The sequence below is a fragment of the Pteronotus mesoamericanus genome, unplaced genomic scaffold (genome assembly GCF_021234165.1).
Source record: "Pteronotus mesoamericanus isolate MK-2021 breed Mesoamerican mustached bat unplaced genomic scaffold, CSHL_Meso_final contig_214, whole genome shotgun sequence".
Lineage (NCBI taxonomy): Eukaryota > Metazoa > Chordata > Mammalia > Chiroptera > Mormoopidae > Pteronotus > Pteronotus mesoamericanus.
Window position 1 is genome coordinate 5140073 of NW_026555089.1, and position 24852 is coordinate 5164924.

General features: G+C 54.2%; 5 protein-coding genes and 1 non-coding gene across 8 annotated transcripts; 3 read left to right on the plus strand and 3 right to left on the minus strand.

Annotated features, from left to right (window-relative positions):
• Nucleotides 1–2078: 2078 nt before the first annotated feature.
• Nucleotides 2079–2182, minus strand: LOC129068654 (U6 spliceosomal RNA). The gene has a single exon (XR_008528930.1). It is a non-coding gene; the product is annotated as a U6 spliceosomal RNA (small nuclear RNA).
• A 1650-nt stretch (nt 2183–3832) lies between these two features.
• SYVN1 (synoviolin 1) lies at nt 3833–10908 on the plus strand. Of its 2 annotated transcripts, none has more exons than XM_054570898.1 (16): nt 3833–3932; nt 4789–4937; nt 5153–5245; nt 5334–5486; nt 5627–5675; nt 6085–6188; nt 6810–6936; nt 7035–7134; nt 7222–7287; nt 7385–7501; nt 7598–7761; nt 8030–8158; nt 8250–8405; nt 8505–8691; nt 9501–9652; nt 9726–10908. In XM_054570898.1, the coding sequence occupies exons 2-16, from the start codon at nt 4806–4808 to the stop codon at nt 9830–9832; spliced, it is 1836 nt and encodes a 611-aa protein (XP_054426873.1). In that variant the 5' UTR covers nt 3833–3932; nt 4789–4805; the 3' UTR covers nt 9833–10908. The 2 variants fall into 2 exon arrangements, with proteins under 2 accessions (XP_054426873.1, XP_054426874.1); XM_054570899.1 differs by having other exon boundaries at nt 8253–8405.
• On the minus strand, nt 10823–15279 carry MRPL49 (mitochondrial ribosomal protein L49). The gene is made up of 4 exons (XM_054570900.1): nt 15049–15279; nt 13827–13977; nt 12557–12681; nt 10823–12446 (listed from the first exon to the last, which is right to left on the minus strand). Exons 1-4 carry the CDS (start codon nt 15124–15126, stop codon nt 12300–12302), a joined length of 501 nt encoding a protein of 166 aa, XP_054426875.1. The 5' UTR covers nt 15127–15279; the 3' UTR covers nt 10823–12299.
• FAU (FAU ubiquitin like and ribosomal protein S30 fusion) lies at nt 15269–16784 on the plus strand. 2 transcript variants are annotated; one of them, XM_054570901.1, is made up of 5 exons: nt 15269–15390; nt 15604–15721; nt 15811–15955; nt 16397–16452; nt 16617–16784. In XM_054570901.1, exons 2-5 carry the CDS (start codon nt 15647–15649, stop codon nt 16740–16742), a joined length of 402 nt encoding a protein of 133 aa, XP_054426876.1. In that variant the 5' UTR covers nt 15269–15390; nt 15604–15646; the 3' UTR covers nt 16743–16784. The 2 variants fall into 2 exon arrangements, with proteins under 2 accessions (XP_054426876.1, XP_054426877.1); XM_054570902.1 differs by having other exon boundaries at nt 15308–15390; nt 15639–15721.
• A 2132-nt stretch (nt 16785–18916) lies between these two features.
• On the plus strand, nt 18917–20460 carry ZNHIT2 (zinc finger HIT-type containing 2). The gene has a single exon (XM_054570904.1). The coding sequence runs from the start codon at nt 19032–19034 to the stop codon at nt 20244–20246; it is 1215 nt and encodes a 404-aa protein (XP_054426879.1). The 5' UTR covers nt 18917–19031; the 3' UTR covers nt 20247–20460.
• Nucleotides 20461–20468: 8 nt separating this feature from the next.
• On the minus strand, nt 20469–24826 carry TM7SF2 (transmembrane 7 superfamily member 2). Its single transcript, XM_054570903.1, has 10 exons — nt 24644–24826; nt 24059–24255; nt 23903–23957; nt 23324–23518; nt 23141–23244; nt 21850–21969; nt 21592–21760; nt 21277–21357; nt 21071–21193; nt 20469–20802 (listed from the first exon to the last, which is right to left on the minus strand). The coding sequence occupies exons 1-10, from the start codon at nt 24690–24692 to the stop codon at nt 20642–20644; spliced, it is 1254 nt and encodes a 417-aa protein (XP_054426878.1). The 5' UTR covers nt 24693–24826; the 3' UTR covers nt 20469–20641.
• Between the last annotated feature and the right edge of the window lie 26 nt (nt 24827–24852).

A 24852-nucleotide genomic window follows, 5' to 3' on the forward strand; every position in this document is an offset into this window, starting at 1 on the left:
CATTCATGAACATTATAGTTCTTTCCACTTACGGGTTATTAGAATGATGCTGATATGAACATTTATGTACAAGTGTTTGTGTGAATGGATTTTTCAGTTCTCTTGGGTATGGACCTAGGAGTAGAATTTCTGAGTCATATGGTAACTCTATGTTTCACTATTGAGAAACTGCCAAACTGTTTTCCAAAGCACTGTACTGTTTTACTAAAAATGCATGAGGGTACCAATTTTCTCAGCATCTTTCCTAACACTATTCATTGTGTGTCTTTTTAATTAGAACATGCTAGTGGGTGTGAAGGGGTATCTCACTGTGGTTTTGATTTGCATACCCATAATGTGCCTATTGGCTATTTTTACATCTTTTTTTGAATAAATTTCTATTCAAGTCCTTTGCCCATTAAATTGGGTTACTTATCTTTTTATTATTGAGTTATAAAAGTCCCTTATAGTTTTGGCCAGCATATAGTTCAGTTGGTTGGGCGTCCTCCTGCAAACCCAAAGGTCTCCAATTCGGTTCCCGGTCAGGGCACGTGCCTGGTTTGCAGGCTCTGTTCTCTAACCCTGTCGGGGTGCTTGCAGAAGGCAGAAGGCAACCAGCTGATGTTTCTCTCTCACATCGATGTTTCTTGCCCTCTCATTCTCCCTCCCTTCTCCTCTCTCTAAAATAAAATGAAAATAAAAACATAATGTTTTAAGAGTTCCTTATATATTATAGATACAAGTCCCTTATCAAAATATGGTTTGCAAGTATTTCCTCCCATTCTGTGGGTTGTCTTTTCACTTTCTGGTTGGTGTCCTTTGAAGAACAACATTTGAAAATTTTGATGATGTCCAATTTATTTAGTTTTTCTTTTGTTGCTGTACTTTTGGTGTCATATCCAAGAAACCATTGTCTAACCCAAGGTCATGAAGATTTATGCTTAAAATTTCTTCTAAGACTTCTATAACTTTAGGTCTTACATTTGTGTATGGTGTCACGTAGAGGCCACAGCACCATTTGTTGACGAGACTATTGTTTCCCCCATTGCTTTGTCTTGGCACCCTTGTTGATAATCAACTACCCATAAATGCATGAGTTTACAAGGAGAGACCCAAAAAATCCCATAATTTATTTATTAACAATTGTGTATTTATTCTTACATGTTTATACTTCAGTCACCTTCAAAGTCCTATTTGATGCAATATACCTACTGAGCTGTTTTTTTCCACTGCTCAAAACAGTTTTTTAACTCATCAGTTTTTATGCCTTTTAGCTTTTCTCCCATTTTTTGTTTCACCTCTTCCACATCAGCAAAATGTTTCCCTTTGAGGACCTTTTTTCATTCCAGGAAACAAACAAAAAAGTCACTCGGGGTGAGATTGGATGAATAGGGTGGGCGGGGTATAGGGATCATGCCATTTTGGGTCAAAAACTGCTAAACACTCAGCGTGGTGTGGGCAGGTGCGCTTGTTAGGTCACCCATCGTGACATGGACAGATGCGCTGAAAGAGTCTTCAAAAAAAATTCACTGACATCTAACACACACAGCCTCTCACAACAATGCCAGCTGGTACACTGATACAGATGGGTTCCTAGAATACTCACCTAGCAGGGGAAGCTTGTACTGCAAGGGGCCTGTCCTCCAGAAGATAATTCCGGTTTTGGGGGATCCACCTTCCTATTTCTTGACTCTTAATTCTATTCCATTGATAATTTGTCTATCTTGATTATTGTGGGTTTGTAGTTTTTTTTAAAATAAGTAAATCAATAAATATTGATTTATTTATTTTTAGAGAGAGGGGAAGGGAAGGGAAAAGAGAGGGAGAGAAACATCAATGTGAGAGAGAAACATTGATTATCTGCCTCTGGTACACACCCCAACTGGGGACCAAAGCCACAACCCAGGCATGTGCCCTGACCTGGAATCCAAGTGGCGACCTTTTGGTTTGTGGAACAACGCCCAACCAACTGAGCCACACCAGTCAAGGCTGAAGTAAGTTTTAAAATCAGAATGATAAGTACTCCAACATTATTCTTTTCAAAACTGTTTTCTCTATTCTGGATCTCATGTCTTTAACATGAATTGTCTTTAGTTTTTTAAAATGTGTAATCCTTCACACATTTGTGTGTCACCCTCGCACGGGGACCAGCTAACCTTCTCTCTGTCCTTCCAACTTTAGTATATGTGCTGCCAAAGTGAACATTCAAAGTGAATTTTAGGATCATCCTGTTAATTTTTGCAATAAAAACAGATGGGATTTTGACAGGGATTGTTGAATTTTTAGATCAATTTTTGGGAGTGCTGCCATAGAACAATATTAAGTCTTCAAATCTATGCTTACAAGTTATCTTTCTGTTTACTCAGATCTTTAATTTCTTCCAATGATGTTCTCTAATATTTAGTGTACCAAACTTACACTTCTTTTGCTAAATCTACTCATAAGCATTTTTGGTGTGCATTGTAAATAGAATTGTTTTCTTGATTTCATTTTGGATCGTTCATTACTGATATATAAAAATAAAACTGATTTTTGCATATTAACCTTCTATACGGCAACCTTGTTGAACTCACTTATTAACTCTAATAGTCACAAAAAAGTCATAGATGGTTTTATGGGGAATCAACTCATTGACAGGTAAGAAGCCACACTGAGACGACCAGCTGAGGTCAACAGGTGGTGGGAAGGTGACTGAGGCTAACAAGATGGACCTCAATGCCAGTCCCAAGATAGGTCTTGATAAATCTCTGGACCTCAGTTGTCCCATGTATAAAATGAGGATAGCACTACCTAGCTTATAAACTTAAAATGATAGTTAAATGAGACGGTAAACTTGAAAGGCACAAAGTGGGTGCACTAGCTCCATTAGCGCCATTCTGCCAATGAACAGACTGGGTTGGCAGCGACCCAGACACAAACTGAAGTATCGGGCAGCACGAGGCGAGAGGGAGCTGTGCCTATGGCCCAAAACTGAATTTATACAAGGACACTAAAGCGACAGGTACGAGGAGGCTCGCGGGAATGCAGCTTTGAAGTCAGTACTTTTGCACTAAACATTGCCACTACAAGATTAACGGCAGAAAAGATCTGTCTCCTCCTCAGTCCCTAGCACACTAGGCTGCCCCTCCCCTCTGCAGCGCAGCAAACGTTCCCCGAGGCGGTTGTGATCACCCACCCGCCCACGGACTGCGACTTCCCCATTCCCCGCCCACAGGGGTTGGACCTAGTTCTAGGCAACGCTGCCTTCCACCCCTAGCAACCGCTCACCTGTTTTCTCTTCCTATAGGCCAGTAAATTTCCTTTCTTTTTCTTATTGGTCCGCGTAACTCTATGTCGACCAATCAGTAGCAGCCACGGAGACCCAACTCACACACAATTTGGGGGTAAGCATGGAGGAGACAGATATTTCCCTTTCTGAATCCAGTTTCCCAGAAAGCTTTACTTGTCAAACTATTGTAAATCCCCCCTGGAATGAGCTTCTAAAACAATTGATTTGTCTTAGGCCTGTAATGCCTATTCCTTGCCTACTCCCCCCACCAAGTGGTGCTGCCCTCACAATGCTCCACCTTCCAGCCACTAGGAGAGCTTGAGCCCTCCGCTAAGTAGACGCCCACTCAGTGGCGGAGACGATACCATCTCTGATTAATAAATAGGGGAATGCTAACCACCCTCGTAGTCGCCCTATTCCGCTCCGGCCACATCCTACATTTCTTGTTCGAAGCCTGGGCACGAACCCCAGATATGGCGGGGGGCGACTGCTCCCAGCACCACAGAAGGCACACGATGCAGACGAGGAAAGGGTGCACGTGGTACAGTCCACACCGCGCCCCGCGCTTCCGGAAGTGAGGTGTCTCACCCTCGAAGTTCCGGCTCGCAGGGGGTGGAGGAGTGTTGTTAACCGGGACGCCTCCGCAGTCGCGGGGATTGAGCGGGCTCGCGGCGTTGCGTTCCTGGTGAGTGGGCTGGGGTCGGGCCCGGGTTGTGGTTGGAGTCGGGACCTGGACCTTCCCCTTGAGGTGTCCAGGGTTGGCGTGCCCCCCAACCCGCCGCCAGCTTTCGGCCTGTCAGCTGGCGGTAAATAGACCTCAGGCGCCCTCGCGGCCGCTCTCTCTGAGGCTGGGCCCCGCCTGCGACGCTCGCGGCTCCTGGCGCTTAACAGGTGCGCGATCACGGGGCGACACCGGTCCCTCTGAGTCCCGCCACTGCATCCTGTTGGTCGGCCGTTTCTCCGGTGTCCCGAGTTGACACTGCCCCGGGGGTTGGGACGCACCAGGGTTCCAGACTGACAGACCCCTCCTGCTTCCGCGGGGCGCGTGGCGGAGCTGTCCACTCTGGCAGAGCTGTCACCAGCGCTGTCGCCTGCCCGGTTGTGCCCCGCAGCGCCTTGGCTTCTCCCAGTCCAGGCCTAATGTTCCCGCCTCTGAAGTTTTGTGTGTGTGTGTGTGTGTTTTAAATTTTTGTTTTTGCATCCCATAGCATCATCTTCACTTTAGGGTCAGTGGTAGCAGTTCTTCCCCCTCAAATATTGCTGCCTCTCCTCATTATTCGCTAGGGGCGGCGGCCTGGCAGGCAGCAAGGAAAGAACCCAAATTTGAAACAAAACTGCTCCAGGCGTCAGTGTGATCGCTTAACCACTTTGAGTCTCAGTGTTCTGTTGGTAATATGGAGGAGAGGGTCTGTGCTATTCTCGATTGTGAGGATGAAATGAGTTTTCTTCTGTCTTCTATTTATTGACTCTGGGTTTCAGGCGCTTGCTAGGTTTGCACGGTATGGCCAACACACGAGTGGTTCTTTCCTTTCCCCATGCAGGTTTCCAGGCCAGGGCGATGTTCCGCACCGCAGTGATGATGGCGGCCAGCCTGGCGCTGACCGGGGCAGTGGTGGCTCATGCCTACTACCTCAAGCACCAGTTCTACCCCACTGTGGTGTACCTGACCAAGTCCAGCCCCAGCATGGCAGTGAGTTGAAGGCGCGGGAGGGAGGAACTCCTGGGAGGGAAGGAGGAGATTGCTTGAGACAGGGGTGGGGCTAAAGGTCAAGTAGGAGAGAAGTAGTCTCCAGCTGCTTAACTTTGAATAAATTGTTTTAGGGATGTGGGGAGGTTCTTGAATGATGAGCCTGGGCAGAGCAAAGTGGAAGCTGACCTCAAACCAAAGCGTCTCTTCACTCCTAGGTCCTGTACATCCAGGCCTTCGTTCTTGTCTTCCTCTTGGGCAAGGTCATGGGCAAGGTGTTCTTTGGACAGCTGAGGGCCGCAGAGATGGAGGTGAGATGTTTGTGGCCCCAAAGTGAGGGCCAGGGAGCTACGCAAGCACAATGTCTGAGTTCCACATCATTTCTTGCCCAACCCCCAGCACCTTCTGGAACGTTCCTGGTATGCTGTCACTGAGACTTGTCTGGCCTTCACCGTCTTTCGGGACGACTTCAGCCCCCGCTTCGTTGCGCTCTTCACTCTCCTTCTCTTCCTCAAGTGTTTTCACTGGCTGGCTGAAGACCGGGTGGACTTTGTGAGTTGGGTCAGGGGTTCTCTGGAGCAGATGGAAGCCAGAGAGTGGCCGGTGGGCAGGCTTGTGGAGTGAGGGCTGGGTTTGGGATGTGGGGTGAGCTCCAGCTTTCCTGACAGGACCCCTCTTCTGCTCTGCCTCAGATGGAACGCAGCCCTAATATCTCCTGGCTCTTTCACTGCCGCATTGTCTGTGAGTGAGACCCGTGAGGGGGAGCGGAAGGGGAAGAGGCACCATGGAGGACTGGAACATAAAAAGTCACTATGGCCCTGTACCCTACAGCACAGGCTGTCCTCTCGGCCGCAGCTGTACAGGAAAGATAATTTAGGAAATTAATTTGCATCATCTCTGCCCTGTTCCACTCCAGAGCTTCTCAACTGCCTGGCTCCTCAGCTCTCTGCCGCCTCATCTGGAGCTTGGCTGCCCCATGCCCCACTAGGCAGAATTGGAGTTCCCAGGGGGCCGGGTTCAGCAGTGTGTGCTCACCTGACTAGAGGCTGGGACCTTGGTGGGCTTGAGGGTGGGAGCCATCTTAGAATAGGAAGTGGCTGTCAGGCCCTGGGCTGACCCCTCCAACCCCCCATTTGGGGGGTCCCCACAGCCCTTATGTTCCTCCTGGGTATCCTGGACTTCCTCTTCGTCAGCCATGCCTATCACAGCATCCTGACCCGTGGGGCCTCTGTGCAGCTGGTGTTTGGCTTTGAGGTAAAACTGGCTTGGGAGGTTGGGAGGACAAGCCTGAGGTGGCACTGCGTGTGCCTTGAATAACCCAACAACGCTTATTGAGCACCTGCTGTGTGGCCAGCCCCATGCGGGCCACCACGGAGCAGTCATCAGTCCCAGCCCTCTTCCCCCTCAGGCCTAGGAGAGCGGGGAAGGCACAGGAGGTGGCACCCGTAGCAGAGTAGTGCTGACCTGGCCCTTGGGGACGGCCTCCTGGATGTTGATGCCAGAGGAGCCAGCCGCTGATGGACAGGAGGAATTAGTGTGACGGGCAGCTGGCAGAGGAAGAACGTGTTCATTGACAGCAGCTCACTTTGTTGAGTGCTTAGTGTATGCCAGGCCCTGTGCTGAGCACTTGGCCTGCATCTCTTCTAATCAGCAAGGCGATCAATTCTGTCATTTTACGCACAGGCAAAATGTAGTTCAGAGAGGACTAGCGGGTCGCCAAAAGTCACGAGCTAGTGAGCGGAGGTGCTAGGAAGACCGCGGCTGTGCCCAAGCCTGTGCTTGCACTGTTGCGCCCTGCTGTGCAGAGGCCTGCGAGCAGCGTGGCTGGAGCAAGGGGGCGCTGCATGCTCACGGCCGCCACCCTCCTGCCTCCAGTATGCCATCCTGATGACTATGGTGCTCACCATCTTCATCAAGTACGTGCTGCACTCCGTGGACCTCCAGAGCGAAAACCCCTGGGACAATAAGGCCGTGTACATGCTCTACACAGAGCTGTTTACAGGTGAAAGGGGCCTGGGCCTCCCCTGACCTGGACTAGTGTCCCCGGCTCTGCTTCACAGGCCCCGTGACCTGCCGCTCTCTGCACACCCTCTCCCCCAGGCTTCATCAAGGTGCTGCTGTACATGGCTTTCATGACCATCATGATCAAGGTGCACACCTTCCCTCTGTTTGCCATCCGGCCTATGTACCTGGCCATGAGGTGAGCCTAGCTGGGCCATGCCCCGCCACACCCCTGACCCGTGTCTGATCCCTCTGCTCACAACCGTCACCGAAACTGTCCTTTCAGGCAGTTCAAGAAAGCTGTGACAGACGCCATCATGTCTCGCCGCGCTATTCGCAACATGAACACGCTGTAAGTGGGCCTGTCCTGAGTGTTCTCCTAAGCTCTGCCCCAGCTGTGGTTCTCCACCTTCCAGCTCTGGCCTTGACGCCGTCTTCTGCCTAATCAGGTACCCAGACGCCACCCCAGAGGAGCTCCAGGCGATGGACAACGTCTGTATCATCTGTCGAGAAGAGATGGTGACTGGCGCGAAGAGACTGCCCTGCAACCACATTTTCCATACCAGGTGGGAAGGGCCCTGGGGAGCCTACACAGGAGGGGACAGGCTCTTGGAGGCAGGCCCTGAGGGACATGCTGACTGTTGCCTGGTCTTGACCCCCAGCTGCCTGCGCTCCTGGTTCCAGCGGCAGCAGACCTGCCCTACCTGCCGTATGGATGTCCTTCGTGCATCACTGCCAACCCAGTCACCGCCACCCCCTGAACCTGCGGACCAGGGGCCACCACCTGCCCCCCACCCCCCACCGCTCCTGCCCCAGCCTCCCAACTGTGAGTAACCCCTCTTTTGGCCAATTACCATACTGTTGAGTACTTGCCCTGGGCTGGGAATGGGAAATGCTGAGGGGAATCAAAGAGGCCCTGCCCAGCAGCAGCTCAGTCTTGGGCGGGGGTGCTCATGGGAAGAGACAGATGGTTGCGGTCACATGGTCAGTTGTGAGCTCAGAGAACACCTGTGGAAGCAGAGGAACAGATCCCAACCACCAGCCCCTTGTCTGTGAGTTGGACCTTTTCTCACCACGTCCTGTCCTCTCCGCAGTCCCCCAGGGCCTGCTGCCTCCCTTCCCTCCAGGCATGTTCCCGCTGTGGCCCCCCATGGGTCCCTTTCCACCAGTCCCACCTCCCCCCAGCTCAGGAGAGGCTGCAGCCCCTCCATCCACCAGTGCAGGTGAGCCTTTTGGGCGCTGTGACAACCAGGGGTGTGGGGGGAGTGGAAGCAGAGGCCCCTCAACACTCACTGACTTCCTGTTACTCTTCAGCAGCCCTTTCTCGGCCCAATGGAGCAGCCCCAACCACAGCTGCTTCTGCTGCCTCTGCCCAGGCACCTGGCTCCGCCCCCACCGCTGAGGCTGCCCCTGCCCCGGGCTTCCCTTTCCCCCCTCCATGGATGGGCATGCCACTGCCACCACCCTTTGGTAAGCAGGGCCGCTCTCGGGGTTTTCTTGGGGCCGGTGGCGGCTGGGGGTGGGGGGTGTTGCCCGGGCAACCCAGGCTGAGCCCTTACCTCTCTCCAGCCTTCCCACCCATGCCCGTGCCCCCTGCTGGCTTCGCTGGGCTGACCCCGGAGGAGCTGCGGGCCCTGGAGGGCCATGAGCGGCAGCACCTGGAGGCCCGGCTGCAGAGCCTGCGCAACATCCACACGCTGCTGGACGCTGCCATGCTGCAGATCAACCAGTACCTCACGGTGCTCGCCTCCTTGGGGTATGTCTGCACAGGGCACCCGGGTGGGCAGCAGGGGCATGGAGCTGCCAGGAGGCGGCTGCCAGCAGCGGTTCTTGGCCTTTTTCCCTTCTGCCACCCTGTGATGCCTGTTGATTGCAGCCGCCTCTCTGTAGGCACTCCCTGGGTCTGAGGGCTCCTGGTGCCTTTGCATCCTCCCTCTGCAGAGGGCCTGTCTGGATCTGAGTAGGAGTGAGGATTATGAGAGAGCTGGCTTTGAATCTTGTTACCTTACATTTTTGTAAAGTCAAATTACTCATAATTCTCAGTGTTTTAGTTCATTGTGTACATCCTCCTGACATATGCTGACATTGTGACTGGGAATCAGTGTGCCTGGTCCAAGACAGCAAATGAAGTTTGGTCCCTTGGAGCCAGCGTGGCCCAAGTTCAAGTCCTGGTCCCATCACTCACGTGCTTTGTGACCACCGTTACCTTACTTGAATAGAAGAGGTTCTCATTCCTCTTCACATGTCACATGTACAAAGTGCCTAGCACACAAGAATGACAGCACAGGCGTGGACTGGGGCTTGAGTCTGAGACCTGAGTGCTCTGTTTTAGTCCGTGGGAGGACTTAGCAGGTGCCTTTTAAAAGGTGCCTGACACCCCAGGGTGGAGACTCCGCACTGAGCAGGCCTCAGCCCCTGTCTGCAAGTGGTGCACAGCCAGTCTGTGGCGCAGAATCCCAGGAGTGCCTCTGCATGGACCTGTGTCTGCTGGTCCCTGGGCTGCAGAGGCACATGGGTGCTGGACTCTACAAAGCTGTGCCCACCTCTTGTCCCTTCTCTTCCTAGGCCTCCCCGGCCTGCCACCTCGGCCAGCTCCATTGAGGAGACTGCTCCTACAGTTGTCGCTGCTGCCTCCTCCACCAGCACCCCCAGCTCTGAGGCCTCTGCCCCGTCCCCAGGAGCCTCCCCAGCAGCCCCTGAACCTGAAAAGCCTCCAGGTAGTTGTGGTCAGCCTACAGGGGGGTGGGGCAGGGGACTGCTCGGTGTTCTACTTTTGACCTCTGTCCCCAGCTCCTGAGTCACTGGGCACCGAGGAGCTGCCTGAGGATGGCGAGCCAGATGCAGCAGAACTCCGCCGCCGCCGCCTACAAAAGTTGGAGTCCCCTGTTGCCCACTGACACCGCCCCGTCCTGGCCCCGCTCCCGCTCTCTTCAGCCCTTGCTGGAACAGGTCCTGCCACCAAGTGCCAGCTCCCTCTCTGTCTGTACCAGGGAGTAGCAGCCCCCAGCTCTGAGACGGAGGAGCTGGCATCCCCTAGGCCAAGTGGAAAGAGGCCTGAGGCCCCAGTTGACTCCAGCCCTTCCAGTCCTGGGCAGCCATGGGGATGGGAGTCAGTTCCGGGCTCCTCCTCCTGCTCTTCAGCCCTGTGTGCCGCAGGGGCCGTGAAGGCGGAACAGCACAGCCTCTGAAAGCGGTCCGTCCCCCTGCCCCTTTCTGGGAGGAGGGGCGGCCCCTCCGAGCCCCACTTGTGTGTTTGGACTCATGCTGCAGTATCGAACAGTATTAGCTCTCATTCCCAAGTGTGGGCTTGAGGGGCTGGGGGCAGGCCAGGAACTTGCTCCCTGGCCCACCAACCAAGACTGGTACCAATGTCCTCTCCTCACTCTAAACTCTCAGAAGCCCTTTTGTGGTGGTGGTTGTGTCCCTTATGCCCTGTGACATTTCCATGTCTTACTGTCAACCACACAACTCAGGGAAAGGAGTGCCTGGGGGCAGAGAAGCAAGAGGGCAGCACTGAGGGACACTGCCCGCCCCCACCCCCCCAAGGCCCCTCTCTCCCTGTAGCTTGTCTAAAGCGAGACTGTCCCTGGTCTTGCCCAGCCTCACTCTAGGCTGAGGGCTGGTGTGTCTGCTCTGGAACCTCAACGTACAGAACTTCTCGGGTCTAGAAGAATTGGAATAACTTGCTATTTCCTTCGGCTGAAATCTTGTCTTTGAATTTGAGTGCTTGATCCCCCTGAAACAGAAGTGGGAGTGCCAGGCTCCTGGTCTTTCCGGTTTAGAAACAGCTCTGGGCCAGGTGGTGTCCCACCGGAGCCCTAGCTTGCCTGTCCCTGTCTTTTCCCCTTGGTTTTGTGTTACGTGAGTTGTGGGAGAGTTTCAAATGATTATTTAATGTGTAAATATTGTACAAATTTTAATAGCTTGAATTGTATATACAGCCAAATAAAAACTTGCATTAACAATTGGTAAAGGTGGTGTCAGGACCAGTGAGCCGGGCTCCTTGTTCTTACTCAGGCTGCACCTTGAGGGGCCTGGAATCTCCAGGAGTGAGGGTTTATTTACACAAGCCAGCACTGTCCGTGGGCACATTGTAATTAAACTATTAGGAACGTACACCCATATTACGTACAAAGAAACCGAGCCCCAAAAAAGGTTAGAGACCATGTAGGAGAACCAAGCTCTGAACCTTGTCAGCCAGTCTGATGCGGAGGTAGGGGTGGCAACTCAGGGTTTTGGCCCTTGTGGCATGACAAGTGTGAGGCTCATTGACTGGGGGTGGGATGGGATGGTAGGAGCAAAGGCCAGCGTCTTCCTGCCCGCAAACCCCCTGTGCAGCCTTGCTGCTGGTCAGCCAGCCGCAAAGCATGAACCGGAGCCTGACAGCTTGGAGCTCCCAAGCACCCCCTTGTGGGCAGACCAAGTATAGCTAATCACTGAGATTTCTGCAGCTGGAAACCTAAGGAGGCTCCCCTCCGGTCTGGAATGGAGCCTTCTACCCCAGCACAGACAGAACGAGTCCAGGGGCTAACACGGGCATACTGTACCCTTGTGCCCAGCACTGCACTTGGGACGGAAGACTCCCAGACCTATGTTGGTCATCTGCATTCTCTGCAGCCTCCAACAAGCCAGGTCTGGCTCAGAGCAAGGGCTTGAGAACATCTGCAGCAGCGAGTCTCGAGTCCCGAGGGCCAAGGAAGGAAGGGGCCCAGTGGGTCTGTCCTGTGCTACCCTCCCTTAACCTTGGTTGGGCTATTGCTCCCTCCAGAGGGGTAGTCAACAACCTATAGAATTTGAATAGCTCCACCTAATGAGCTCCAATAAAGAGCATGAACAGACCCAGCCAGTGTGGCTCAGTTGGAGCTTTGTCCAGTAAACAAAGGTTGTGGGTTCAATTCCGGGTCAGGGCACATACCTAGGTTGTGGACTCAGTCCCTGGTTGGAATGCACGCAAGAGGCAATCAGCTGATGTTTTTTCCTCTCCCTCCCTCCCCCTCTCAAATCAGTAAGCATGCCCTCTGGTGAGCATAAAAAAAAAAAAAAAAAAAAAAATCAGGAACAGACCAAAGTCAGGGGCGGTGGTGTGGGACAGCAACTAATGCCCCCACTAGCTCGGCTGTTCCTAGCGGGTCTCAGTGTCAGGTAGCCCTCCCCCAGTGCTGGCACCTGTGCAGACGGTACTGTGTCCCCCTTTGCGCAAGCAAGCTTTGAGGCCCTTCAGCCCTCAGGCTACCCTATCCCAGCCCTTAGCCCTGGTCTCTGTACCCCAATCCTAGTTGCTCCAACACCCACCCCCCTCCTCCTGAGATCCCCTGGACCCCAGTCTGCGGGGGATGCTGTCACGCAGGCTTGTTTAGCTAGGTCTCAGAAGCCCTTCTCTAGGAGCCAGGCTTTCAGTTGTTGGTCAAAGTAGCCCTTGACCCGCAGGGTACCTGTCACCTCATTGACCTGGGTGATAGGTGTCTTCCCCAGCAGTGGGCTCAGAAAATCTTCCACATCCTTCTGTAGGGCCTGGGGGAAGGTAACAAATCAAGCCTGGTCAGAAAACTCACCTCTAGAGGACTCCCACCCTTCAGCCCTGAATGGGTCACAGTCACACCCTGACCCACCCACAAACTTACCCAAATATCTCCCTCCACCTTCCGGATTACAGTCATCTGACGATTGCCATGTGTGATGTCCTTATAGACAGGGATGTTGTGCATCCGAGAGCGCCGCACAAAGTAGGGCAGGTTGGGTGCAGGGTCTGGGACACGGAGGAACAGTGATAAAGCTAAATCCTCCCAGGCTTTATCCCACCTTACCAGAGGGTAAGTGCACGGACAGCAAAGCCTTGTCCAGACCGCAAGTAGGAGACCTGCTCCTTCCCTAAGTTTAGAGCCAGGACACTAGTACCCCAAGGCCCAACACAGGGCCTGGCACGAGAAGGTGTTCAAGAATAAATGAAGCCCTGGCTGGTGTAGCTCAGAGGACTGAGTGCTGGCGTGTGAACCAAAGGGTCACCGGTTCAATTCCCAGTCAGGGCACACGCCTGGCTTGCGGGCCAGGTCTCCAGTAGGCAGTGCACAAGAGGCAACCCACACACTGATGTTTCTCTCTCTCTCTTTCTCCCTCATCGCCCACCTCCGTCTAAAAATAAATAAATGAAATCTTTTTTAAAAAAGAATTTTAAAAACTATTTTAAAAAAAAGAAGAAGAGGAAGAAATGACGTCAGGACCATGCCACTCTGGATCTTTGGATCCCTGTATGGGGCCAATCCTTGCCCTTCTCCTCTGCATCATGGAGACTAAAATGAATCTCTGGCACAAAAGGATGGGGATTTACAAGCACTGAACACCTACCACATGCCTGACTCTGCACTAAGTGCTTTATGTGCCAAGCAGATTACTTCCATTTTGCTGAAACTGAGGTCGGGAAAAGCTGACACAAGGTCACACTGGCAGTAAACAGCAGAGCCAAACTTGGAACCAGAACTGCCCAACCCCCAAGTTGTATTTTCATTTATGATACATGGCCTATGGCGATGCTGGGGCAGGGGGAGGGGTCCAAGCTCTTGGGTGTTCTCAAGGGTGTCAGACTGGCTGACAAGGTTCAGAGCTTGGTTCTCCTACATGGTCTCTAACCACGTGGTTTCTAAACATGGCTTCCACTCACCCGCACCCAACACCCGCACGGGAAGACCTTATCCCAGTAGTGGGATGGATGTTTACTTGTGAAACACGGCTCCATTCCTGGACCCTTCCTTGAACATGAGACAGATGCTAGCCCTGAGAGATCTCAACACAAATCCTGAGCCCACTGAGGAGTTCAGAATCTCAGATGAGGCAGGCCGACCACTAAGGAGGGCTATTTCCCTGCGGCCTTCAAGCCATCTCCATTATCCAGCTCACCTCTGGGGGGCTGCCAGCCACTAGGAGTAGGATAATGTTCATGCTTTGGGGGCTTTGGGATGCTGGTGGGGGGTAATAGGCGCTCCACAAACTGGTATTCATCCACAGACTCCACGAAGCTGGGGTAACTGGGAGGTCCCTTGGTCTGGCTCTGAGGCAAAAACAAAAAGCAACCATCTCTCCATCAGCCCACTCAGAAAACCCAACCAACACAGGATAGACAGAACTTCAGCAATTAGAGAAAGAAAGCATTACAGGTGGAGAGAATGGCATGTACATAAATGGCTGGAGATAGAAAAGCACCAGAATTCAGTGCATCATGGTGCCGCTGAGACTGGAAAAGAAGCTCAAGCATTCTGTAGAGCCTGCCTCTCCTGCCTCTCTCGGTCCCTCTTGGGACTCAAATGACAAGTGTGCGTATACTTCTGAAAAGCCAACTAACTGGAACTCTAACCAATATGGCATATTTCAGGATTGAAATTTTCACCTACACGTTCTATTGATATATTCCAGTTCTGGGTGAGGCACTCTCAGCAATCATGCTAGTTTTCCACTCACCCGCACCCAACGCGATTCTCCCTTACCTGCAAGGTTTCAGCCTCAAATAGACAGTCACCATCAAGCACTGTACTGAGTGCTGTACAGGTATTGTTTTCACTTAATTCTTATAATGCGACAAGTATGTATTTTATCACACTCTTTTTGAATCCAAAGAAGATTAAGACGTTAAGCACTCCATCTAAAGTAATACTCCGGAGTCTGTCTTCCCGTCCTCCAGCCTTAAGATCCTTCTTGGACTTCTCCCAACAAATACCCCGGAGTCCTAATAGGCCCCGGGGTTACAATGAATACAGGGAAGCGGGATAAAATAAGCGCCCTGTTATATCATAAGCTCTAGGTTCCCAGAAGTGGGCCGACCTGTGGACCCTATGGACCGTTTCCCTTTCAAAACGTTAAGCAGAGAGAGTCGATATGCAGCCCCTCCCAGTTCTGACTAACCAGGACTACCCTCCAATCAGATTCCAAGTCCCCGCAGGCCGTTGCACACACCAGTCCGTGTGACCTTCCTTCACAATCTAGTATCTCAGCTACAGAAAAGGTCTCCTTGGTCGGATGGAGAAATTAAGGCCCCAAATAGGAAAGTGATTTTCAAAGTTACAAGGAATAACAATGAGCCTCATACCCAGCCCTCTGCCCCCAACCCCAAGCCCCGTGCTCTCACCTGCTGCCGTAGCCCGCAGCCCGGCTGGATGCCGACTCTCCAGCCCCGCAGCGAAGCCCGGAACATGGTCGCTGCCATCTTGAACTCCCCCGTACAATAGCCTTCTGCGCGCGCAACCAGCCTGCTCCCGCCCCCGCCTGCGCACGCCTCTCGGGCCTGAAAGACTGTCTTTGCGGGCGTAAAGGGGCGAAGCTAGGGGGCCGTGGGCGGTACAAATAGCAGAGGCCCTCGTCGTCGCTCAGCAGTGACGTAGGACGCAGCAAGCGGCTAGTACGTGTGAGCTCTTCTTCCTTCCTCTTTCTCGACTCCATCTTCGCGGTAGCGGCAGAGGCCACAGCTCAGGTAAGTATAGTGGCGCGGTTGAATCTGGAGGGCTTCATTAGCAGGCTGGCTGCGAGGTCAGAGGGCGCGGGGAAAATGGAGGAAGAGGGGCTGCTCTGTGGGCTGGTTTCTTGTCTCCATTCGACCCCCCTGGTGGGCAGGCCGGGCCTTATGCACGTGAGATTCGCGATCGCCCCTGGCCTGCCACTGATTCCCCAAATCCATATCTCCTAGGATATTTCTTTTCTTACAAGCATCTCCTTCTTCAGTCGCCGACATGCAGCTTTTTGTCCGCGCCCAGGAGCTACACACCCTCGAGGTGACCGGCCAGGAGACTGTCGCCCAGATCAAGGTAAGGCTGCGTGGTGCTTCCCGGGCACCCTCCTGCTCTTTTACCTCGCCCCCTGCGGGAACGGTAATGACCCTCATTTTTGCCTGTAGGCTCATGTAGCCTCGCTGGAGGGCATCGCTCCAGAAGATCAAGTGGTGCTCCTGGCAGGCACGCCCCTAGAGGATGAGGCTACCCTGGGCCAATGTGGGGTGGAGGCTCTGACCACTCTGGAAGTAGCCGGCCGCATGCTGGGAGGTGAGTTGGCGGGGTGGGGGGCTGTCCTTTAAACAGTTTGTGACTATATAATGGGTGTGGAGGTCAGTGTCCTCAATTCGGGGTGGTTCTTCCTGTTTACTTCAGGATTAACTCTTGAGAGGTCCTTGAAGATTGAGCCAGAGTACAGTTCTGTTTCCTTCACTTACTAGATCCTTGTCTGTTTCCCAGTTTCCTCACAAAAGTCGGGTTAGACTAGACCCTCCCAAGGTGCTTTTCAGTTTTTGTTTAAAGTCAGGGGCTGGGAAATCCTGATGTGAAACCCAGAACATACCAGACTAGGATTCTTGGTCAGATGTGAAATCTTTGTTACCATTCCCTGTTGGGCCCAGCTTTAAACGCTTGAGTTGAGGGAGAAAGAATTCTGCTGGGTGGGGCTTGCTTACTCTCCTAACTGCTTGCTCTTCTCCTTCTGCACCACAGGTAAAGTCCATGGTTCCCTGGCCCGTGCTGGGAAAGTAAGAGGTCAGACCCCCAAAGTAAGTGAGAATATTAGTGGTGTCCTTTGCACTTCATTTTTTCATATCACAGATAAGCCAAGACCCTTGGCTCTTGGTCTGTCTGTCTCCTCCCTCCCTGGAGACGAGTTTGAGGGAAGGTATGGAAGAATCGGTCAGGGTTTGACCAGCCTTCCTTTTTCCAGGTGGCCAAACAGGAGAAGAAGAAGAAGAAGACCGGCCGGGCCAAGCGGCGGATGCAGTACAACCGGCGTTTTGTCAATGTCGTGCCCACCTTTGGCAAGAAGAAGGGCCCCAATGCCAACTCTTAAGTCCTTTGTGACCCCGGCTTTCTCTAATAAAGCCACTTAGCCCAGTCATCTTGTTTCACCTTCATTTGCAGGGCCTTAGGGCGAGAGGTGGTTTCTAGGGCTGGTGGTCTGTCCACTGCAACAGTGAGGTCGCATTTGGGTTTCTTGGTAGTGTCAAGTGAGGAAGGTAGGGGCCCTTGGCTGGTAGCAGGTGGCGGGGGTGGGGGTTGAAGTGGTAAACTATAAAAAAAGGGCTTCCCGTGAAAACCAGTAACAACACATGCCAGTCCCTCGAATACAGAGTTGGGGAAATTTATGTTCTCAAATAACTTAATGATTCCCCCCAAATCTTTCTGTTTGTTTATTCTGTTGTTCTTCAACAGAAGATAGTAATCATTGTGGGAATTTTATGGTGGCAGCTATAGAAGGGAGAAGTTCTGGTGGGAGAAAAGTCAGGGAACGCCCGTCTGGCCTTGCCCTGAACTGGGGACCAGCTGTGGCCTTAGTGGAGTCCAGGGCAGGGATCTGGTCTGCCCCAGCTTTGGAAACTATTGTCTGATTGTGTTGGCACCGTGTTCATCTTATTTGTACTTCTGACTGCATGGCTTGTCTTATTAACTTAATCACAGCTCAGGATGGTCAGTTGATTGTTTCAGTGTTCCCAGAAAATTGAATTCTCTGGGATTGATTCAAGGTGTCCTGCTAATAGCAAGTGCATACCCACACATTCATTCATCTAATGTTTCTGAGCCTGCTGCTTCCAGGAATACAGCATACCGTGAGGCAGAGAAAGACCTTGGGCTCTAGACTTGGACTGCCTTGAGTTTGGATCCTTGCTCCATTTATAACTATTTCATCTGCTGGCATCTCTTGAGAGTAGCTGTTAGTATTAAATAAAGGATGCAAAGTGTCTAGATCAGCACTTGCCACGTAGTAAGTACAAATACATAGGCTGTTTTTGTGTCTAGTTAAAAAGAATTGGCCTCTCCTCCCTTCTCGGAATTTATTGAAATAGATTCACATGAGGAAACGAAGTGTTAATATCCTCAAAGTAAGAAGGGTGCTAAAATGAAGGCTGTTTGGGTACACAGACGTGCTATCCTGGGAAAGGTGTCTGAAGGTAGGATGTGAGACCTGAATGAAACGAGCCGATCAGGTAGTCAGATGGTAAAAGTTTGAGCTGAAATAACTGCAGTCAGACATAGGAAGGAATTCGGGTCCAAATGCAGTGCGAATCACCAAGGGCGGGGAAAGTTTTTGTGATATTTTCTCTGGCTGATTTTACTGGAGGGCTGGCAAGAAAGTTAGGAAACCAGTTAAGGTGGTTTCGTCCAGTTAAGGGGCAAGGAGCCTAGACCACCAGTGGTGGTGGGGATGTAAAAAAAACGAGCAGTCTTGACTGTCTCATTGCTTCACTAGTCAACTCTCACTTCAAACTTAAAAAAAAAAAAGAACAGACATGAAGGTCATTAAGTTTAGATCTTGGTAGGGACATACCCATATTGAAATAAGTACAAAGTATTTTGAAGGCAGAACTCACTGCAGGTGAGATTGGATGGGAGTGAAGTGAGGAACCAAAGAACCAGAGCTCACTTGCAGGGGTGCCATGGACCAACTCAGCACTTGGCAGGTTTGTGGGTCATCGCCCCTACTCTACTGCAGTCGAAGCTCCATTGTGATAGGACCCCATCCCTTGGCTCAATGTAATTTTGGCGCCTAGTGTGGAATCTGGCCTTTAAAGTTGGGTAAACGATAGGTCTGGAGGAGAAAATCAAACAGAAGCTCAAGTGTGTTAAATGTTGCTGTTTTGAAGAGAGAAAATGCCTCCAACACACACTCAGTCTGGGCTAGGTACCCCACCCTGGTCTTTACACTCCTTTTGGGCCGCCTAGTAGAATGGCTGGCCCTACAGCGCAGGGATGCATTTAATCTCCCATGGACCCGGCACAATTAACCCACAGCAGGTGCTTGGCAAAGATCGATTTCTGCCTCTTCGATTTACAGTGCTGAGAACGCATCCACCAGGTGGTGAGCAGGATCCGGGGCGGAGGGGTGTGGGGCGCCATCCTACCTCACCCCGCGCAGGGCGGGGCTCCTACGTCACGACCCGCTCGAGCTCTGCCCCGGCGCTTCCTGAGAGGGGGGTGGGGCTTGGGTTCCGACTGTGGGCGGGAAATGCCGAGAGTCTTCGGGGAGCTTTGACTAGGCCCTCCATAGGCTCCGTAAAGAGGAAGAAGTAACCGAGAAGCGCCGGAAGTTTCCGAGCTGCAGCCCCTATGCGCTCCCGGGTGGCGTGCAGTGCCGGTTGCCATGGAGCCGGCCGGGCCCTGCGGTCTCTGTCCGGCCGGGGAGGCCCGGGAAGCGCTCTACACCTGCCCCCGCTGTAATGTGCCCTACTGCTCACTGCGTTGCTACCGGGCGCACGGCACTTGTGCCGAAGACTTCTACCGCGACCAGGTGCTGGGAGAGCTCCGCGGCCGCAGCGCCTCTCCCAGCCGCCTAGCCAGCGCCCTCCGCCGCCTGCGTCAACAACGCGAGACCGAGGACGAGCTGGAAGACGCGGGTCTCAGACCTGGCCCGGCGCCCGGCAGCCTCTTAGGACTCTGGGAGCGGCTAGGCCCGGCCGAGAGGGCGGCCTTCGAGCGGCTGCTGAACCGTGGCGAGGCTGGGAGGCTGCTGCCCCCGTGGCGGCCGTGGTGGTGGGGTCGCGGGGCTGGGCCACGACTTTTGGAGGAGCTGGATGATACCCCGGGCGGTGAGGCCGGAGAGTTGGAGCCCGTCCCTGCGAGGGCGCCGCCTGAACCCGCGAAGGATGCCGCTGCCGCGGAGGCCCTGGCCGCCGAGGAGACGGTTCTCGGAGACGCTCCGGGGGCCTGCATGCCCGCCGTGCCCACCCGGATCCCCACGCTGGCCAGCCTGAGCCACGGCCGGATCTCGCCGCTGGTACGCTTCCAGCTGCCCAACGTGCTGTTCGCCTACGCACACACTCTTGCCCTGTATCATGGCGGCGACGACTCCCTGCTCTCCGACTTCTGTGCCACGCTGCTTGGCGTTTCCGGAGCCCTGGGCGCCCAGCAAGTCTTTGACTCTGCCGAGGAAGCCCTACTGGCCGCAGCTCATGTGCTGGAAGGGGGCGAGCATCCACCCGGGCCCCTGGGCACACGGGGTGCCATGCGCGAGGCTGCCCGCATCCTGCTGGGTGAGGGCCCTGACAACCAGAAGGGCTACACGCTGGCAGCACTGGGGCACCTGGTGCAGACCCTGGGCCGGGCCCGAAAACAGGCCGAGGCTTCTGAAGAGCGAGGTCGCCTCTACCGGGCCAGGAAGAAGTGCCAGTTCCTGCTGGCTTGGACCAACGAAAATGAGGTGGCCCTCCCAGCCCTGGCTCTGGATTGTGCCAGGGCCCACCGAGCTCACACGGTAGCAGCCGAGGAGGTGGCGGCCCTCACTGGGGACCTGGAGCGGCTTTGGGGTGGTCCCCTGCCACCTGCCCCAAGGACTCTCATTGAGGAGCTCCCCGGCTGAACTGTGGACGCCTGGTCAATAAAGCTAACTGGTCTGCCCAGTCAGCAGTGTCCATTTCTGAAACAGCTGCTGTCCCCACCCAGCCCGACTGGGGCCCACAAATCACCTCTCAGCTTGCCTCTCCCTGATTAGGACTGACCCAGCCAATTTCGAAACACCCCTGCCTGCCCCAGAAAGGGAGAAAAGTGACGCCAAGGGTTCCTGATGTTTATCTGAGAAGTGAGAGCAACTGCTCCAATCCATTTCTGGGTAGTGGTTTCATTTTCTCCTTGTTCCAAACCACCTCTCTGAGGCTGTTCATCCTGCCTGTTGGGGCTCACAGCAGGATTGAGCACAAGCTTTTGAGTCTTGTGCCCAGGCTCCTGGTGCTGTGTTCTGGCAGAGGGCCAGGCACGTCAGTAGATGTAGGGCACAATTCGGTAAGGCACACGCCTGCAGTACTCGTGCCAGGCCAGGCCGTACTTCTGCAGGCACTGCTGCTCGTCCCGGGCCTCACGGTGCACCAGCAGCGCGGTGAAGTAGAGGAGGTAGAAGTAGGGCAGCAAGTGGGACACCCCTGTGGGAAAGGCATCTCTGTGACCACTCAGGCAGCCTCCCAGGTCACAAAGGTTTCCACACCTAATGGCTCTTGGGGACATCCGGACTCAATAGCGAAAGGCCGGGGGTCTGCCCCCGCCACATGCTGAGTCCATCTCCCGTTCCCTGACTGCTGCCTCCACCGTCGTGCACCCACTCTGCACGCCCAGACTGGGTGTCCTGTCGTTGCCAGGCCACCTCTGCCCCTCATGCCTGCGGCCCCACCTGCAGCAACCCAAGCCACTCACCACAGGGCAAGGACCAGGCCAGAGCCATAATGAGATCTCCAAGGTAGTTGGGGTGGCGGACCATACCCCACCACCCCGACACTAGCAGCTGCTTCCCCGTGGCTGTAGAGATGGTCTCAAGGTCTGGGGAAAGACAGAGGGACAGGTGAGCCCCAGGAAGCTGAGCCGCCCCACCTCACTCATGCCACCCTGGAAACCCAGCTCACCTGCCACTCTGGGGTCAGAAGGATTCTTTCGGAAGGTGTTCTTCTGGGAATTGGCTGCACGGAAGATGTAGTAGCCAACAGCTGGGGGAAGGCATGAGCAGCCAGGGTTGAGGGTCAGATCCTTCGGCCTGACCCCGATGGTCCCCCCGCCCCACCACGGCCCACACCCAGGCTGCCTGGACCGCAGGACCCAGCCCCTAGCTTTAGAGAAGAGCCTGAGGCTTAATCCCTATCTAGTGGGTGCTGAATAAACAGTGAATGAATAAAAGGGGAGGGAAAACAATGCTCCCAGCCTGCTGCCCCCTCCTCACGGACCATTGAGAAGGCAGATGATGGAGGCCATGGGTAACTCCAGGGGCTGCGGGTGGTACAGCAGGAACTGGGCCTGCAGGCTGTAGGTGAAGGGTACCCAGGCTAGGTCCCCGAAGGCCAGCATGAAGCCGAACCCGTCATGTGTGATGTCCATGGTGGTGAGGACAGCTTCCTGCAGGGATGCGACCCAGACACACTGGCTTAGTCCCTGTGAGGTCCTCAGGCAACTCCCCCTGCATCCCTGGCCCAGTCCAGCCTCACCTCATGCCAGAGGGCATCACCCACGTAGAGTAGCTGGAAGCCATTGACCAGCCACATAGCCAGGGAGGGACCCCCCCGAAGTTCTGCTTCTTGTACCAGGAGGGCCAGGTTGATGAGGACCTGGGGGTGAGGGGCAAACAGCAGTCTGTCCCCAGTCCGTTTCCATGGAGGGGGCAGGGTGGGGCAGTGATTAGCTTCTCCCCGTGTCTCTAATGTCACCAACTCTCCAGCCCTTTGTCAAATGGATCCAGACCCTGTACCCAGGAGCAGAGAGCCTACAGTGGACCACCTCCCAGACTGTTTTGTCTTGTGCTGTAGTGTTCACTTTGGGAGAGCAGCGTCGAAAGTAAATGGACACTTCAGGCCTGAGAGTTAAAACAGACCTGGCTTTGATCTCAGCTTCCCCACTCGGGCAAGTTGCTTACCCTTTCTAAGGCCCACCTTCCCCGCCCCCATGTGGGAAATGGAGATGGTTACGGACCTGCCTCCTGGCTCATTGACATGATGTGTGTGTGAAGCGCTGAGCAGTGTGCCTGACGCATAGTAAGTGCTCAGTAATGGTGGCTGGCAGCCAGCCTGCATGGAGCACCCCCACGTGGCAGCAGTGAGCCAGGTGCTATTATTCGGCTGCCACCTGTAATTCTCACAATGACCTTAGCAGGAAGCTCTTATTCTCTCCTATTTCATACATCGGGACATAGCCTTGGAGGCTGGGATCCGGATCCCCAGCACCTGGCATTCCTCCTGCCTCCGAATGAGGTTTCCAGGGTGACATGAGGGACCCTTTGGGAAATCCTGACCACAGTCCAGCACTGATTATAATGAAGAAACACAGTTGGCACGTAAGTGACGGACAGGTTGCTAAACCCAGTGATCAGTTCTAAGTTCCGCACTGCTGTGACTAGCAAGCAGTGTAAGATCACTCTCCCCCTCGAAACAGATTTTGTGTTTGACTACTCTATTTAAAACTGCACCTGCTCTCCTAGCTCCTGCCCTGCCATCTTTTCTCCATAGCACCCAGCCTGCCCTGACATGCTATATATATTTTTTGTCTGTCTTTCCCACTAGAATGTAGGCTCTGTGAGGACAGACTTTTTTTCTTTTCTGTGATTGTTTTTCCTAGTGCATCCCCAGTACCTAGGGCACATGTTAGATTTAACAAATATTTGTGGAATGAATGAATGATGAATGATTTATGTCTGTGCAATGCTGCGCCTGCCCTGACCAAGAGCTGCTCAGCCATCCCAGCCCTCCTGCTGGCTCAGGTCCCACTTAGCCATGCCCAGCATACCCAGCCGATGAGGCCAGGCCGCAGTTCGCAGAAATATTTGAAGTCAAAAGAACAGATGCGCGGGTTGAGTTCTCGTCCCAGAAAAAAGTCGTAAATGGGATTTCCTGGAGAACAATGGAGGGTAAAGGTGCAAGCAATCACCCCCATCTGCTTCCACCGATGCCCTACTGGAACCCCACTCACCTGAGTTCCCTCCAGGTGCCAGGGCGGAGGCAGGGGCTATTAGAGCCTTCAGATAGAGAAGGAGGCTGAAGATGAAGGCGGTGAGGGTGGCCACAAATGCCAAGGGCAGGAGCATTTCTGTTAGCGCCCCTAGGGGGAGCCCCGCCAACACCCCCAGGCCCACCAACAGGGCTGTCAGCGCCAGGGCCTGGAAGCCTGGAGCACAACAGCACAGAGTGAGTCCTGGGGACAGCACCCCAAAACTTCCACCCCGTGCACGCGCGCGCGCACACACACACACACACACACACACACACAGAGCTCAAAGCCCAGGGAGGTCAAAAGCTTCGTTCCAAGCCATTGGGCTGACCCCCCGACTTTCAGACGATCACCTCAGCAGCTGCTGCGGTGCAGACTAGTAGTAAATGCTGTAGGAAGGGGTGGAGGGACAGGGGTGTGCAGAGGGACAGTGAGATTCTCCCAGGTCTGTCCTGGGCGGGAGAGAAACGTAATGGAGTTCGGGGTCAGGGGTTAATCCCACTAGACCTGGAGCTCCACCCCACCCGTACAACTCCACCGAAAGGACCCTTCCCCAGGCACCGTTAATGGGGTAGCGCAGGCGACTCTTGTCCTTCAATTCCTGGCCCTCGGCCATCTGCGGGCGCAAAGGGGTTTGACAATGGTTGAGGGAGCCTTTCTTCTCGTCAAGCCCTTCCCTCCGCCCTCTTCCCCCGCGCGTCCGACCCGAGTCCACACCTTGCGTGCAGGCAGCAGGTAGAACGCCGCCTGCAGGCCGAGCCAGGTGAGCCACAGCAGCAGTGCCCAGGGACTCCACAGAGCCTCGGGGCGCGGCAGGTAGGGGGGTAGGCCCAGGAGGCGCGCCGGCCCAGAGCGAACCACCAGGAGCAGGTGGAACATGATGGCAGGGAGCAGCAGCATCAGCGCCGCAGCGCCTAGTTACGGGGGCGATCGCGTCAGGCGTCCGCTCCGCGACTCTTCCACGACCCCCACGGGCGCCCGGTCGTCTCCAGGGCCCCCTCAGCATCCCCATTGTCCTGTTCCACAGCCCGTTCTCAGCCCTTCGCCCTCTCTCCTAACTTCCATCTTGACCCCGCCTCCAGGCTACCTCGAAGACCCTCCTCGTGCTCCCTGGACTCCGTCCGGTCCTCCACTCCACAAACCTCCCGCTCTGCAGCCCCCAGGACTGGTTCCTCCCCAGCTCTCTCTCCAGACACTGACTCACAACACCCCCTTCCCTATCTCTCTGTCCCCGATACCCCTCAAAGCCTTCCGATCATGCCCCATCCTGCTTGTAGCACCCCCCTTTCTCTGCCCCATTACCCAGGGGTCCCCCGAATTCCAGCGGGGCTCGGGAGCCCTGAAGGGCCATGGTCTCCGCACCGCCAGATGGGTCTTACAAAAATCCGTCAAGGAAACACACCCCACCCCATCCCCTAGGAGGTGGGCTCGGTGACGCAAGGGATCCGGCCTCGCAGCGCCTGCACCTGTCTGGAATAAGCTCGGACAGCAATAGCTCTGGTCCCACTGTT